This window comes from Pongo abelii, chromosome 16 (genome assembly GCF_028885655.2).
Source record: "Pongo abelii isolate AG06213 chromosome 16, NHGRI_mPonAbe1-v2.0_pri, whole genome shotgun sequence".
Lineage (NCBI taxonomy): Eukaryota > Metazoa > Chordata > Mammalia > Primates > Hominidae > Pongo > Pongo abelii.
The window spans coordinates 55182166-55199066 of record NC_072001.2 but is presented as its reverse complement, the minus strand read 5'-3'; the positions used below and the strand labels follow the sequence as shown (position 1 = coordinate 55199066).

The 16901-nt window shown below is 46.8% G+C and overlaps 1 protein-coding gene across 4 annotated transcripts in view; it reads left to right on the top strand.

Moving 5' to 3' along the window:
- MYO5C (myosin VC) overlaps positions 1-16901 on the top strand; it is a 105080-nt gene that overhangs the window by 44980 nt on the left and 43199 nt on the right. For all 4 annotated transcript variants that reach the window (XM_024232524.2, XM_054531489.1, XM_054531490.1 and 1 more), the window contains 11 exons: positions 446-529; positions 1618-1752; positions 2196-2293; positions 3165-3251; positions 3742-3853; positions 4640-4851; positions 6988-7153; positions 9283-9429; positions 11505-11669; positions 13280-13373; positions 16039-16102. In XM_024232524.2, the coding sequence (XP_024088292.2) occupies positions 446-529; positions 1618-1752; positions 2196-2293; positions 3165-3251; positions 3742-3853; positions 4640-4851; positions 6988-7153; positions 9283-9429; positions 11505-11669; positions 13280-13373; positions 16039-16102 (1364 nt within the window). The remainder of the gene's footprint in view (positions 1-445; positions 530-1617; positions 1753-2195; positions 2294-3164; positions 3252-3741; positions 3854-4639; positions 4852-6987; positions 7154-9282; positions 9430-11504; positions 11670-13279; positions 13374-16038; positions 16103-16901) is intronic.

The window sequence follows — 16901 nt, the reverse complement described above, 5'->3', positions numbered from 1 at the left end:
TGGTGGTCAGCTGGTCGGTTTTTCTATCCTTTCTACCACATTAATGTTGATTTAGGAAACGATGTCTGTTTGAACCCAATGAACACCACTAAGCTTTTTCCTCCTCCTGGTGGCTTCAAAGGCAAAGGGAGACCTAAGTCAGGTGTTCTTGTATGAACTGCATATATCGCAGGGCGCAGCTGGACCCCTGTGGCCAGAGGGAGCCGACAGGTGAGTGCAGAGTGATCAGCAGGCAGGTGAGAAATCCAGGTGGTGGGAGAGAAAACACATTCCCAGCTTATACATAATGGGGCTGCTGCCATGATGCACAGAAGCCAGACCTCTTTTTGTAAGATTGCCTCTATAGCCTTTTTTATTAATCTTTCTTAAAAAAGAGGTGAAACTTGTGCTTAGAGGCTATATTGTTTGGCCTCTTTGGGAATAATTAATTCCTTTCTCTGTATAGGTAGAGTATAAATGTGAAGGTTTCCTGGAGAAAAACAGAGACACCGTCTATGACATGCTGGTTGAAATCCTGAGAGCAAGCAAGGTCTGTAAAGTCCTAGGGGTAACTAAAGTTGTTATATAATTGACATGGATCTAGATGTATATAAGGAAAGAGTAAGGAGAGAGAGAGTGCGTGTGTGTGTGTGTGCGTGTGAACTCTCTGGACAGTGGTAAGTTGTAGCTCACAGATACAAAAAGATAACTACCGTAAATCTCTACTATATGCAAAATCAGAAATCAAACATGCAGATGACAGGAAGGACAGCTAATAGAACCATTAAAGAATCACAGTTCCAGCCAGACGTGGTGGCTCACGCCTGTAATCCCAACACTTTGGGAGGCGGAGGCGGGTGGATTGCTTGAGGCCAGAAGTTTGAGACCAGCCTGGCCAAAAAGGCGAGACCCTGTCTCTTCTAAAAATATAAAAAAAATTAGCAGGGAGTGGTGACGTGCCTGTAGTCCCAGCTACTTGGGAGGCTAAGGTGGGGAAAACTGCTTGGCCCTGGGAGATAGAGGCTGCAGTGAGCCATGATTGCACCACTGCACTCTTAGAGCAAGACCCTGTCTCAAAACAAAACAAAACAAAATATGAAGTTCACTCTGAGAGAAGATAAGACATTTAAAGAAATAACTGATACAAAGCAGAAGGTAGTAAGTGCTTTAAACGAGGTACAAATACAAGATGAAGACGGTTCAGAGAAGTTGGAATTAATTCATTCATTGCGAAGGGGGTGGGGCTGGAAAACATTTTAAGAGATTCCTGGGTAGGGTTTGGATCTGCAGGGATGAGAATGTGGAGTAGGAAGGAGGAGACTGCAGGTGGAGACACAGTGTGAACCAGGCACGGAGGTGAGAATTAGTAGATGTTTCCACTTTCTGACACTTAGAGTGATACCCACATACAGACATTTACACGCTTTTCTTCTCTGTTCCCATTCTTGGGAAAGAAGTCATGGGCCATCCCTAGGGAAGACGATCCTCTTGTGGAATTGAGATTTGGCTGTAGACGTTGGTGAGGTTGTTCACCACCCACTAGTTTAGCTGAGTTGTTGTCACCATTTACGTGGCTTGTATGAGTGAGGACTGTGGGCAGTTGCTTTTGGACATTGAGATTGTCTCTGTTCCTTCCAGTTTCATCTCTGCGCCAACTTTTTTCAAGAAAATCCAGCTCCTCCTTCTCCTTTTGGTTCAATGATTACAGTTAAATCTGCAAAGCAAGTCATCAAGCCAAACAGCAAGCATTTCCGGACCACAGTTGGGAGCAAGGTACTGAGAAGGTGTTTGAGAGTGAGGGGTCTAAAGGCAGAGCCAGGCCCTGGGGAGCCAGGGCACTCAGAGGACCCAGATTCCAGGCCTGGACATGGACATACGCTGGGGCTCTTCCAATCTAACATGGACTCCACTGCAAAAAGTTCATCGTTGTCATTCTTCCACTTCCAAGGCAGCACACACTGGAGCAAACCACGCTTTTGCACAATAACATGCTTTATTCAGTTCTCTGCTGTCTGGGAGTATTAGTGTTCTGTCCACAACAGTAGGACATGCTGATAAACCACAGTCGTGGACTGAAACCTTTCATAATAGGTGTTTATGCATGAGGTTAACTTTTCTTCCTATTGAGTAACTTAACAAGGTTGGGCTGCTTTTTACCATGATGTAAGCAGTAAATTATTTCAGAGCCATGTTTGATCTGTAGCTTTGTTTCCTAGTTCCGCAGCTCTCTGTACTTGCTCATGGAGACGCTCAATGCGACGACGCCCCACTACGTTCGATGCATCAAGCCAAATGATGAGAAGTTACCCTTTGAGTAAGTGTTCTTATGCAACACACAGTGAAGACGTGGGGAGGCAGTTTCTGCCATAAAGTTGGAGAATTTGCTTCCAATTGTCTGGAGATTTACCCTGTTTCTGGGTTTTTTTAATGATTCAGAACAATGCTGCCCTTTACATAAAATGTTAGCTCAGCCCCTCTGGTTAAACCCCCTCATCTCCAGGGCTAAGCAAAAGGGCTAGATTTGAAAGAATCTTCTACAACTAAAGTTTTTGCAACTTGAACCTTTTACTTGATTAAAAGAAGAATGAGTATGTGTGTTTGCAGAAGGTCATAGAAGGTCAGAACATTTGTCCTCACACATGACGGCATGAGGCATTATTCTTGTTCTCTGGGACCCATGGAGGAGACCCAAAGCTTGTAAATATAAGGTGTAACGAGTCCCTTGTAGCTTACTAGAGCTGAAAGAGGTGCCTAAAGGGGGATGAGCTGTCTGGAGGTGGTGAGTGTGTCTGTGGGTCACCAGATGGGCGAGACCTAAGCTGCAGAGCTACCTGTTGGGTGTTCTGTAGAGGAAATTCAAGCATCAGTGGGTGCTTGGGCCAGGCGAGCTAGCATATTTCTTTCCACCTGGTTGTCGTTTGAAGCTCAACTCAAAGGCCAGTCCCCCCAAGGTCTTCTCCCTGCCATCTCCATCAGAGTCAGCTGCTCCTTTCTCTATATCCCACTGCACCTTTCTGGACTGTTTTGCAGAGGTGCTATTTTTCTTGGTCATGCAATAGAAACATATTAAGTATCTGCCGGGTACCTGGCATAGGGTCACAGTCTAGCCAGGTCTGCTGTGTCTGTTTATGGGCATGTTGAGCAATTACGATGCCTTAACACATAATAACATTGTCTTTTTAAAGATTTGACTCCAAAAGAATTGTTCAGCAGCTGCGAGCCTGTGGCGTTTTAGAAACGATTCGCATTAGTGCACAGAGCTACCCTTCCAGGTATGTTGTCCGTCCTTGTCTTGGAGGGAAAAGTACCTGACATCAGAGCTATACTGAGAACCAAAGACATGGCTGCCATGATTTTTGTCACATACTTTTGGCTTCTGTAAAGTGCCCCCAAGATTTTCCCACTGCCCTGTGGAAGTCCAGAAGAGGGTGAGAAATAGGCTTTGTGGGGGACGGAGGCCACCACCACCTCCTTACCCCATCACTGCATCTCGGCTGCTGGTGGCGGCCCCACTGCCTCCCCCATGTACTGGGGAAGACGCTGAGTGGGAGAAAGAGCACAATTGCTGGGGCAGACAGGTGTGCTCAGGGTGGTCTTGGTAGTGTCCCAGGCAGGCAGGGTATCAAAGATCAGTGCCTTTATCCTCAGGACAGATTCCACCACCCCGGCCCTATGACAACAGTGGCAGGTAAGGCAGTGGAGTCCCCAGACACGATGTGCTTCCTCTGACACTCCTGGCTTTGATCCCCTTTGATTTTCCAGGTGGACACACATCGAGTTCTACAGTCGCTACGGCATTCTCATGACCAAGCAAGAGCTTTCCTTCAGCGATAAAAAGGAGGTGTGCAAGGCGGTTTTACACAGACTCATCCAGGTCAGTTTCCCCACTTCCTGGGATCATGGTCTCCTTCCTGGAAGCACATCTCCCAAACATGCTGTGTCATCTTTGTCTCGGACGCTCAGGACTGTAATCATGAACACCTGAAAGGAAAGAAAATGTGCCCCGAGCATTTGTCTACTGAAGAGACTATAGCACAGCGCTCACTGGGCCATGAGTCCCCGTTAGGGACCCACATCCGAACTCTGGCCTCCCCAGTGTCCTCGTATCCTGCTTTGCTCTCCCACAATCTAACCCAGTCCTCTGTGGACCAGGCCTATAGGATATGGTCAACTGGGGTTGTCACCAAGCCACGTGGGCTCCAGGCATGGTGCCTTGTGTGGACTGGCATCATTGCTGCAGCGATGAGTTGTGATGGGAAAGAGATGGGGAGTTACAAGGTCCAGCAAAGGGGATGGTGAAGAGAATCCAAAATGGAGACAGAAAACCAAACTTCCCCAGTTTCTTCTCCTCCAATGTGGAGACCATGAGAGAGTGGCTGAGGTTCTCTGGCAGCCCAACTGAGAATCACCGCAAGTGACACTCTCCCCTTCTCACCCACAGATGGATTCCTCAGCCTAAGTCCCATTTCTTCCTCCAGGGTAATTTTAAACAAACAACTCAAAGTATACATTTCTAGATCATGATGTGAGTTTTTCTGCCTTAAATGTCAAAATCACAATATTTCTGGCACCTTTGAATCCCTAAAGGTCTTTCCCAAATACTGTACTATAGAAAATCTGACAGATTTTAATTCTAACTATATCATTTTTTCTCTTCCAGGATTCTAATCAGTACCAGTTTGGTAAAACCAAAATTTTCTTCAGAGCAGGACAAGTGGCTTATTTAGAGAAACTTCGATTGGATAAACTGAGGCAGAGTTGTGTTATGATACAAAAGCACATGCGTGGCTGGCTCCAGAGGAAAAAATTCCTCCGAGAGAGACGAGCCGCCCTGATAATCCAGCAGTACTTCCGGGGTCAGCGAACTGTGAGGTATGTTGGAATCAAGGAACACATGTGGAACTGTGGGGCTTTCTGTGCTGATCATCTCCGGTGGGGAGGACCCATCAAGGACAAGGGACCTTTCTCCTGTGACCCAGGGTGCAGGCGTGCATGGGTCCCCTTTGTGGTCGTGAGCATTAGGGCAAGAAAGGTCTGTCTCTCAGGGGCAGGTAGTGCTGGCTCTGCCTGGCGTCTGTGTGATGAGCCGACACCCAGGGCCCTGCAGGGAGGAAGCCCTGGTGAGAGTGTTACTAAGGAGAGTCAGGGTTCCGGAAGCTCAGGGAGAGGCCCGGGGCCCCTTTCCTCTGGGAACTGAAAATGCCTAAGACCAGCAAGGCCCTAGTGAAGATCCAAAGGACAGATGTCAAGAATAGCGACCAGCCTGCCAGCAACAGGTGGGGTGCACCATGGCAGAGGGGGTCCCTGGCAAGGCCTGGCAGCAAACCAATCGCAGAACCCCTGAGCAGGAAGACCACAGCAGCCCCAGCCAAGCCAAGGGCTGAAGGGAGGGTGGTCCACCAGCTGCGCTGATCCCATCTGCCTCGAGGGGTCCTGAGAGTCCACACAACCCTGCCAGCCCACTGAAGGACCACGGTCATTCCGGGACTTCCAGGGCTTTGGTGTACCTGCTGGAAAGCACGAGACCAGGGTGCCCCTAGATAAACTTTGCGTTTCTCCCTGCCTGCCCTGCCCCTTCCTTGGGATGCTGTGAGGATGCTTGAGAAGGCTAGTGTTTAGGGTCAGGCTGCGTCTGCAAGCTTGACTTCTTCCTGAGCTGGAGGCTGAACTGTGGCAGCATCTGGCCTTCTCTGCATGTGTGTGGTGTGGCATGGATCACACAGCTGAGCTGGCTTGCACTCCTGTGCTTCTGGGCCCAGTTGATAACAGCAGTCTTTGGGGAAGGAAACCACAGTTATCTTCCCTGCCAAGGCCACGCTCCCTTCCCATTTGGGGCTCACCAGGGCCTGATCATCCTGCCCTGCTGGCCTCTTGCCTATCCCATTCATTCCATCCCACTCCTGCCCCCAGTTTAGGCTCATGGCATCACCTGCCTTGCACTCTGATGGCACCGTGCTCCACCTCCTACCTCCTTCCCATCTTCCTACATCAGAGCCTGATTGAGCCACTGCCCTGCACCTGCCTTTAAGGCCCGTGTTTCCTACAGAATAGCATTCAGTCTCTGACATGATATTCAAAGCCCTCCGTAGCCTGGGTGCATTCATAAGAATGGAAGCTCCATGAGGGCAGGGGCCACACTTGTCTGGTCATTCATACCGAGACTTAGCATGGTGGCTGTCATAGAAGGTGTTCAACAAATATGTTTTTAAAATAACAAATGGTGCACATCTATTTTTCTAACCTCATTGATGTCTAATTTTCTTCATCCATCTTATTTTAGTGATTCCAAACAAACTCCTTTTCTGAGTATTTCAGGCACTGCAGGGCCTCCATGCCTTTACTCATGCTGGTCCCTCATCCTGAAAGCCTTTTCCAGCCTTCACTGTGTACAGACATCCTACTGCACTGGGGGCTGGCTCACATATCCGCTTTCCCCAAGCAGAATAAGTGTTTTTTTCCCCTCTCACTTACAGATCTGGTTAGGTGGTATTTTATTTTTCCTCTTTCTTGGCCATTTATTAGTCTTTCTGTACATGAGGTTGTAAACTGTAAAGGTAAGGACATTATCTTCACCTCTAGTCATTTAGACAGGGGCAGCAAACTTTTTCTATAAAGGACCAGATGATAACTATTTAAGGCATTGGGGGCTTGCAGTCTCTCCTGCTGCTGTGTCATGAAAGCAGCCATGGGGGATATGTAAATAGTACATGAATGAGCAAGTGCAGCACCAGTGCACAGTCTCATCATGGTCTCTCTGGGTACCTGAGTGGAGGTGAATCGACTGGCCTGAATGAAAAGAGTGAAAGTTCCCATGTGGTTCCTCAAGGACAGGGAACTGGGGACTGGCCTCAAGTAGGCATTAGAATAAACCGCCCACAGAGTTTAATGTGGAGAGGTGCAAAATATTTGAACCTTCCTTATAAACACATGCTAGCCAAGCTTGCAGCTGTGTTATGGAAGTTGATGCTCTGTGGATAACAGACTCACTCTTCATCCTTGTTTACCAAGGAAAGCTATTACTGCAGTGGCCTTAAAAGAAGCCTGGGCAGCCATAATCATTCAGAAGCACTGCCGTGGGTATCTTGTTCGCAACCTGTATCAGCTGATTCGTGTGGCCACCATCACCATGCAGGCGTACACCCGAGGATTCCTGGCAAGGAGGAGGTATCGAAAGGTAAGGCCAACCTCTGTCTAGAGGAAGGGAGGGTGTACGGGCCTTCCCTACTGAGAACAAAACAGGGCCCAGGGAAAGACTCCACTATGGGCAACCTCACTTTGTACAAAGTGTCAGCCAAGCCAGAAAGGAGATTCTTCCAGGTGCTGTGGCTCATGCCTGTAGTCCCAACTACTCAGGTTGCTGAAATGGGAGGGTTCCTTGAGCCCAGGAGTTCGAGGCTGCAGGGAGCTATGATCATGGCAGTGCACTCCAGCCTGCGTGGGCGACAGAGGGAGACCCTGTCTCACACACACACACGCACACACAAGAGTTGCACTGTTGGTTTCTCTTTCTCCCAGCTGGCCCCAAAGAGACCACACCAAAGGAAAGTACATTTTAAGCCAATAATGTGCACCTAACAGACAGGATGTACACCTAACAGACCTCACCTAAAGCAGAGACTGGGTTGGGGAAAGAAACTTTGAAAGATCAGCACACTGGCTGGGCACGGTGGCTCACACCTGTAATCCCAGCACTTTGGGAGGCCGAGGCGAGTGGATCATGAGGTCAGGAGATCGAGACCATCCTGGCTAACACAGTGAAACCCCGTCTCTACTAAAAATACAAAAAATTAGCCAGTTTGGTGGCGGGCACCTGTAGTCCCAGCTACTCGGGAGGCTGAGGCAGAATGGCGTGAACCCGGGAGGCGGAGCTTGCAGTGAGCCGAGACTGCACCACTGCACTCCAGCCTGGGCGACAGAGCGAGACTCCGTCTCAAAAAAAAAAAAAAAAAAAAAAAACATTAGCACACTGCCACCCCACAGACTGTAGAGAGCTCTCCCAGCCAGATGGGATGTCCAGGGTGTCCAACTCCAAAGAAACAAATTCAAAGTAATATGAAATTGAACAAGTTTTCTACATAAGCTCTTCAAGATTTCTCCAGCACTGACTAATACAAAGCACAATGAGATGGCTCTTTTAGAGGCAGCAGCTTTAGACTCAGAAAAGGGTGATGAGATGAGTTTCATATGGCAAAAAAATAATTTTCTTTCTTTCAAGGAGGCCAGAAAGCAATAAGTGTTCACTTCAACATAAGGGGTGCATGATCCATCCTGTTAGTGGATGGGAAAGGGGTTGAGATAGGACAAAAGTTTGGTCTTAGAGATTTCACAATCTTAATTCGGTCACTTCTGATGAAAAAGTAAAGTTGTCCAAAGATACTTTAAAGCTGAAAACCTGAACAGTATATTTTGGGGGGTTTCGTTCTGGCTAACTCCTGGAATCACCTTTTTAAAAAAATTTATTTATTTATTTATTTTTGAGACAAGGTCTCACTCAGTTGCCCAGGCTGGAGTGCAGTGGCACAATCATGGCTCACTGCAGTCTCAGCCTCCCAGGTTTAAGCAATCCTTCCATCTCGGCCTCCTGAGTAGCTGGGACCACAGGCGTGAGCCACCATGCCCAGCTAATTTTTTTTTTTTTTTTTGGTAGAGAATGAGTCTCTATGTTGCCAAGGCTGGTCTTGAGCTCCTAGGCTAAAGGGATCCTCATGCCTCAGCCTCCTGAGTAGCTAGGACTACAGGTACGTGCCACCACACCTGGCTAATTTTTAAAATTTTTTTGTAGAGATGAGGTATTGCTATGTTGCCTAGGCTGGTCTTGAACTCCTGGCCTCAAGCGATCTTCCCTCCTGGGCCTCCCAAAGCACTGGGATTACGGTGTGAGCCATAGGCCCAGCCCTAGTGCAACTGTTTTGATGCTGAATATGACAAGTATCTTTTTGAAATAACTAGTCTCTCCAAAAAAAAAAAAGAAAAAGAAAAGAAAAAAGGAAAGTTATGGCAGAGACCAATTTCTTGGGACACGGGTTTCTCATACCATTTTTTACCAACAATAGTAAGACTGTTTTTCTGCATAAAGACCTTCCTGGAGACAGGGGGTTCTAGAATGAGAGTGTCTGTTCATACACACCTGCTACAGGTAGGATTTGGTTATTGTTTGAAAAGTCTAGGTGTAATACGTCTCTGCAGGTTGACAAGAAGAAACTCATTTTCTACACTGTGGTAGTTGCATCTTCCAGTGTTGGAGGAGTTGGTTAGAGAAGCAGTTGGGATCCAGTTTATGTTTCACAAAACCTTGTTTTAAAGATGCTGGAGGAACACAAGGCTGTAATCCTGCAGAAATACGCACGGGCGTGGCTGGCCAGACGCAGATTCCAGAGTATCCGACGATTCGTGCTTAATATTCAGCTTACTTACAGGGTCCAGCGTTTGCAGAAAAAGCTGGAAGATCAAGTAAGTGCTCATAGTGTGTCTTTTACATTTACTTTTTCTTACATGGCTGTAGTTTGTTCTGGAGCAGTTCCTTAGCTGTGCTATTAAAATTTATGCCCATGTTAGGAGGTTCAGTTTACGTGGACCACCTGAGCTAGGAAACAGAAGTACACTGTAAAGGGTCGCTATGGTGGTTAGGTTGTGTACTGCACAAGTGTGCTACCTCAGAGGGCAGGTGGGGCTGAGATCCAGCCTGGCTCCACTTGCCAAGGCAGGTGTCCGTGTGTGAAGCTGTGTTGCCTTGAGGCAAAGGTACCTCCTAATTTGCTCAAAGATGCTGTCCACATGCCAAGCGTGCTGCCTTGGGATGACATCAGCTCAGAGGAGCTGCCATTTCTAATTTTCCCACAGGTGCCTTAGGGTCTAGCTGCAGCCCTGCCTAGTTTGGGAAGATTCCCCATACCATTCCCACTGGTATGAAAAGAAACATCCAAGGCCGGGCGTGGTAGCTCACACCTGTAATCCCAGCACTTTGGGAGGCCATGGGGGGCGGATCACCTGTGGTTGGGACTTCGAGACCAGCCTGACCAACATTGCGAAATCTCATCTCTACTAAAAATACAAAATTAGCCGGGCGTGGTGATGCATGCCTGTAATCCCAGCTACTCTGGAGGCTGAGGCAAGAGAATCGCTTGAACCTGGGAGGCAGAGGTTGCGGTAAGCCAAGATGGCGCCACTGCATTCCAGCCTGGGCAACAAGAGCAAAACTCCATCTCAGAAAAAAACAAAAGAAAAGAAACATCCAGCTGGGCGCGGTGGCTCATGCCTGTAATCCCAGCACTTTGGGAGGCTGAGGCGGGTGGATCACGAGGTCAGGAGATCGAGACCATGCTGGCTAACATGGTGAAACCCCGTCTCTACTAAAAATACAAAAAATTAGCCAGGCGTGGTGGCAGGCGCCTGTAGTCCCAGCTACTCAGGAGGCTGAGGCAGGAGAATGTCGTGAACCTGGGAGGCGGAGCTTGCAGTGAGCTGAGATCACGCCACTGCACTCCAGCCTGGGCAACAGAGACTGAGACTCCATCTCAAAAAACAAACAAAAAAGAAAAGAGAAGAAAAGAAACATCCATATGCTCTCAGCTGGTGGGGAGGGCTATGGAACACACAGTGTCCAGATCCGTAAAACTCACTCCCAGGCCTGTTTCCACTAATCCTCAGGCTCTCCTAAGGTGAGCTTTAAACTTAGCCTTAAGCTATATCATAGGGGTCCTGAATGAAAGGGTGAGTGGGTGAACAAATAGACTTGGCGTCTGGTGGGGTTTCCCTCATTGTGCTGTTGTGTAACAAGCCTGCATGCTACAAAGCTTGTGCAGAATAGCACTTAAAAATAGCCGCGGCCGGCCAGGAGCAGTGCCTGGTGGGAGTCCCGATGCTGCCTGAGCTCTGTCCTAGGTGTGTTAGTTTGCTAGGACTGTCATAGCAAAGTGTCACTGACTGGGTGGCTTAAACAACAGAAGTTTACTGTCTTACAGTTTTGGAGGCTGGAGGTCCCATAGCAAGGTTTTGACAGGGTTGGTTTCTTCTGAGGCCTCTCTCCTTAGCTTGTAGATGGCTGCCACCTCCCTCTGTCTTCACATGATCATCCCTCCATGCCTGTGTCTGTGTCTTAATCCCCTTTTCTTCTAAGGACGCCAATCTTATTGGACTAGGGCTCACCCTGAGGGCTGGTTTTACCATAATTCCCTCTCTAAAGACCCTGTCTTCAAAACAGTGATATTCCTAAATTCAGGGGTTAGGACTTCAACAAATGAATTTTGGGGGGGCACAGTTCATAACACTAGGGTTGTCCTGGTTTTCCAGAATTGGAAACTTCCCACATTAAAATAGCCACCAGTTTGGGAAGATGTGTACCCAGCACAATCTGCCATACTGTTTCACCACAAAGAAGATGCTAACAAATGTCAGTGCAGTGATAAGTGTGATCAGTGTAAAGCAACCTCTCAAATTTGGATGCTGTGTCAAAGGCTATACGAATTAAATGGAACAGCATCTTTGTTTGGATAAACCTCTAAACATCTGAATTTTCTTTTCTCTAGAACAAAGAAAACCATGGGCTGGTGGAGAAGCTGACCAGCCTGGCTGCTCTTCGAGCTGGGGATGTGGAAAAGATTCAGAAGCTGGAAGCAGAACTAGAAAGAGCAGCCACTCACAGGCGAAATTACGAGGAGAAGGGGAAGAGATACAGGGATGCTGTGGAAGAGGTCAGCTGCGGGCGTGTGAGATGGGATGGAAATACACAGACTCTCTGTGGAAAAGATGAGCGCTGCAGGCTTTTCCTATGAAGTGGATTTCTGCAGAGCAAATCAGATTTTGCTATCAACTTCCGTTACCAAAGGGAGCCTACCTTTTAGGAAAAGCGAGATCAGAGGATTACAGTCTAGGAGAAGGGAGGAGGTTAATAATGAGAGAAATGCAACATAGGTTTTCTCTTTCTTTCAAGTTTTGCAAAATGATGACAGGCCCAAAGAGCCCTGGCTGGCTGCTTCCCTTTCTTCCAGGATGACCTTGGTTTCCTATCACTTGTCCTTAAGGTCTATGCCCTGGAAATGTCTTCCCCTGAACAGCGATGCAAAGCTAGGGTAGGGTTTTCATCTCTGGTGTAGTGAGAAGAGCAGTCAGCATAAAAACCAGATGCCCTAGATTCAGATCTTGCCTTTGTCTGGCTGGGCAGCCTTGGCTAAAGTCCCTTACCCTCTCTGAATTTTAGTTTCCTCATATAAAAAAATAAGAATAACAAAAAAGGACTGACAGAATTGTCGTGAGAATAAAATCATCAGATGAAATACTTTAGCCAAATGCCTATGGTGAGTCCCTGCAAAAGTGTGAGCTAGTGTGTTCTAAGAAGGTGATCTTTATTACCATCCACTCTGCTGCATTTTGTTTGTTTTTTTTTTTTTTTAAGACAGAGTCTTGCTCTGTCATCCAGGCTGGAGTGCAGTGGTGCGATCTCGGCTCACTGCAACCTCCACCTTCCAGGTTCAAGCAATTCTCCTTCCTCGGCCTCCCGAGTAGCTGGGATTACAGGCATGCGCCACGACGCCCGGCTAATTTTTTGTATTTTTGGTAGAGGTGGGATTTCACCATGTTGGCCAAGCTGGTCTCGAACTCCTGACCTCCAGTGATCCACCCCTGCTTGGCCTCCCAAAGTGCAGGGATTACAGGCGTGAGCCACCGTACCCAGCCTCTGCTGCATTTTCAAAGTCCTAGCACCCAGGGTTGGTGGCTTGGAGGCCCAGAAGACATCCCTTTGCCCTCCCCATGACCCGGTGCTGGGTGCACCAACACTGCTGCCGTGGGCATCGCCAGTTGCCAGTCACCATCAGTCAGCACCACGGGGCCTGCTGCCAGCCCAGCAGACACTTCACCAGGAGAAGTTGAAATGACAGGAATCCTGCTGTGCTCACACATCCTTCCTGAGTCTTAACAGTTGCAAAGTGTGAATCCCCTTTATGCCATCAACTGTGTAATCATAGCATATTCGATATATAAAGTCCCCTGGCTATTGAGAAGCTCGGCTAAAGGAAGAGGTATGTCCTTGACATTGAGGAGCACTTGGATGTGTCCTTTCTCCTTGTTTCAGTCATTGCTGGCCAGGTCGTGAATAGTGTCACCTTTGAAGTCACGTTGAGCTCTTGCATGTGAAACTAATGGCAGCGTCTTACAGTGGCTGGTGCTCGCTGTTATCTATAGACAGGAGCTGAGAAAAAATAAACTAATTTAAGAATATACATCTTTTTGCCAAGAAAGGCAATGGTGATAACTTGAAGTGAGGTTTTCAAAAAAGTTTGTTTTTCCCCCTTCCCTCTGCTAGAAATTGGCAAAGCTTCAGAAGCGTAATTCAGAACTGGAAACACAGAAAGAACAAATACAGCTGAAGCTTCAAGAGAAGACTGAAGAGTTGAAAGGTAAAGCTCGGGGGACTCAAATCTAGACATTCACTGATTTAGTCACTCAGTAAACAATACTGGGGTTGACCAGTTTTAGAACCAGGGGTCTCTGGTGTACACTTTAGTGAGGCAATTTTTGCTCACAAGGAATAGCCATATTTAAGTCGTGGTAACTTTGCCCTGCAGATTCGTCTATTTTATTTCTGTCTTTTGTCAGACAGCACAGCGTTTCCTTTCTGTGCCTCAGAACCTCCTGGGCCCTTTGCAAAGTACAGATGGTTGGACCATGAGCCCGGGACTTTTGCATCGTGAAATGGGTGTGTGTGTCTTTGCGTGCACATGGGTGTGTGGTGGTGTCAGAGGTGGTTCAGACATCTGTAATTTTAGAAAACCTTTATGGTAATCCTGATGTACACTCAGAGCAGTGCTGCAGTCATGTTTGGTGCTCACCAAAGATTTGCAGAAAAAATTCCGATCTGTCAGAGTTACTTAGCCTAAGTGACACCCATGTCCTCTGCTACTGTCCTGCCCTGAATGAAGGGCAGACCCTGGAACCAGTAGGTATCACTTCCTTTTAGGGGTATGGAACAGCTACACTTAGCCTAGCTCTATACATTTGAGCTTTTCAGCTCAAATTCAACTTGACAATACTTGCTGTACCCCAGAAAAGGCAACAGGCAACAGAGCCTGGTGGTCCCTGACCAGATAGTTTAAATCACCACTCTCAGTGATCTTGCTTAGGGATCTCTTCCTTGAGCTCCAACATGGGGGCAGCAGGAACATGAGGGTTCAAGCCTGGGGATTCTACACGCACCTCCAGCCCAGCAAATGGTGGATATGATGGGACCCAGAGGAGCGCAGAGCCCTGGGAGTTCAGGGCGGAGAGTGGGAGGAGCGAATGTTGGTGAAGAGGGAGTAAACAGCCTAACACCAGGGCACTGGGGCAGGAAAGGCTGTGCAGGCACTGACGAGGAGCAGGCCGTGCCCTCCCGTTCCAGGTGCTGTGTGCCCTCCACCCTGTCTCTGTAGGGCTGCTGGTGTGGGCACAGAAGCCATGTGAGTGTCAGAGATGAACAGGAGCATGTCAGAGGTCCGGGAGTAAACCTTGAACCTGAGTTAGGAAAGGGTTTCCTCATCTCCACCCTTTTTATTACAGCACATTCCTCTTGGGTGGTTGTTTTGGGTTTTTTCCCCCCTAATTTCAAATAGAATTTCCCACAAGGGCATTTAAATTCTCAGGAATATAACCTGAAAATTATGTTTCTGAGACCATGTCATGTTTGGGTGAGTAATTTTACATCCTCTTCCAAAAAGGCCGTGAAAACTTTCAACGTAATATTTATAAACTGCTTATCCTGTGCGCCTCCCCCGACGTGGCAAACAGTGTTTTGTGAACAGCACCAACCTTTACCTATGCTTGTGACCTAAGACCCAGGGATGCTATCAAATGCTGTTTCCCCTTTTTGAGATTCTAACTTAACATGGACATAATCCCATTCCTCTTGAGAAGTAAATCACATTCGAGCAGCTTCTTTAGCCCATCTGCAAATGGCCTAAGATGGTAAGCACCAGAATTAAAGCCAATGCTTTTGGTTAATTGAAAATTGAAGTTACATAAAACGTGTTGGCTTCTAAATTAAAGCTTGAGCATTTTCCCCAGTATTTCCTGGCTGCCTTACAATGTTCTGAAGCAGTCATTTTGATTCAGAAACATTTGGCACTACGTTAGACAAACTATCCGTTGGCTTAAAAAAAAAAAGTAATTTGGAGAATTGCTATCAACATTGCACCCCGAGGACTCCTTCTGGTGCGGGGCTCAGAGGTGAGGTAGAGCTGAAGGATGAGATGTCAGCTCAGTGCAAATAGGGACATCACCGTTTGAGGGGCTGCACTGCCATTCTCCCATTTTGATGGACCCTGTGGCATATGGGTGTGTTGGGAATGTGGGGTTGTCATAGCCATGGAATGTCCTGCCGCTCGGCCTGCAGACTTTGTGTTCGCGACTCTTGTATTTCAGTGTTAACAGCTGCCTTTTTTGTACTTCCTCTTTCCCAGATAAAGACAGACACTTGATTATTTTCTTGGTTATCACAGATGAGTGGTTCTCAGCTTTGCTGCCACCTCACCCCCAGACATTTGCCAATGTCTGGAAACAATTTGGATTGTCACAACTGGAGCAGAGGTGCTACTGGCTTCTAGAGGGTAGAAGCCAGGGATGCTGCTCAAAATTCTGCAATGCATGGGACAGCCCCCTCTCCACAGCAAAGAATTATCCAGCCCAAAGTAGCAATAGTGCCAAGACTGAGAAACCTTGTCACAAATGGACCATTTTCTTCCCAAAGGGTTTCTATTTATTTTTAATAATATTCATTGTCTCAAAGCCAATATATCTATTTTAATAAATAACAGACCAATAAAAGTACTATAAATGAAACTATTTATTGATAATTCCAACCTGACAAATTTGTGAGAATTATTATTTTGAAACCCCCTTATCTGTATTTCTTGTTTATAAAAAATGAGCTATATATACTCTCATTGTATATATATACTCTCATTGTAAGTCCTGTTAATAATAAACATCACATGATTGTCCTGACATTCTCACTTTCTTAAACATAACATGAAACAATCAAGGCATTGATTTGGCAGATGTATCTCAAAAAGCATTCTCTTTTTACAGAAAAAATGGACAACCTCACCAAGCAGCTCTTTGATGATGTACAAAAGGAAGAACGACAAAGAATGTATGGAATCTAGTTTGCCTTAAAGCTACTTTCTTTCTTCTGTCTGTGCTGTTTTATATTTTCCATCTCAGTTTGCATATAGCAGACACAGATACAAGAAAGTGGGGTGTGACTGTTTTTAGGAAGTGAGATTAGAGATTTATGAGAGCTAAGTTCCACAATGTGTACTGTCAGATGCTGAACACATTCTAGTGTAGTCCATAAAGCTTCTGCTGGGTGGGTACAGTGGAGCACCAGGAATTAATTAACTTCTTTCTTTCTTTTCCTCTTTCTTTCTTTCTTTCCTTCTTTCTCTCCTTCCTTCCTTGTCTCTTTCTTTCTTTCCCTTCCTTCCCTTCCTTTCCTTCCTCTCCTTCCTCTCCTTTTCTTTCTTTTCTCTCTTTTTTTTTTTTTTTTTTTTTTTTACTTTATTGCTAAGACAGTGCAAAATTCAGAGACTACCACCACCTTCAACTTCCACCAAATCCAAGAATTAAGATTCTTGCCTAGGAAATAAACCTCCCTCCCTTCCTTCCCCACGTATTGTACTTGTTAGTTTGTCTTTTATCCCAAAAGATAAGGTAAGTAATGCACCTCACAGAAATTAAGGCAGGTGCCTGACCTTGTACTGTACCAGCCCACCTTTCCTATCTCAATAGCAAACCCTTTGCTAACCTCCAAGGACTCCAATCTGGGCTTCCCTTCTCTTAAGGAGTCAAAGGTTTTTAGATCTCAAAGTTGGGGTGCATGGCAGGGTCCTGGAAAGAGATAGAACATTCTTGGCACATCTCTTTTGGGGGCTAGGAAGCTCAGGGCTGCC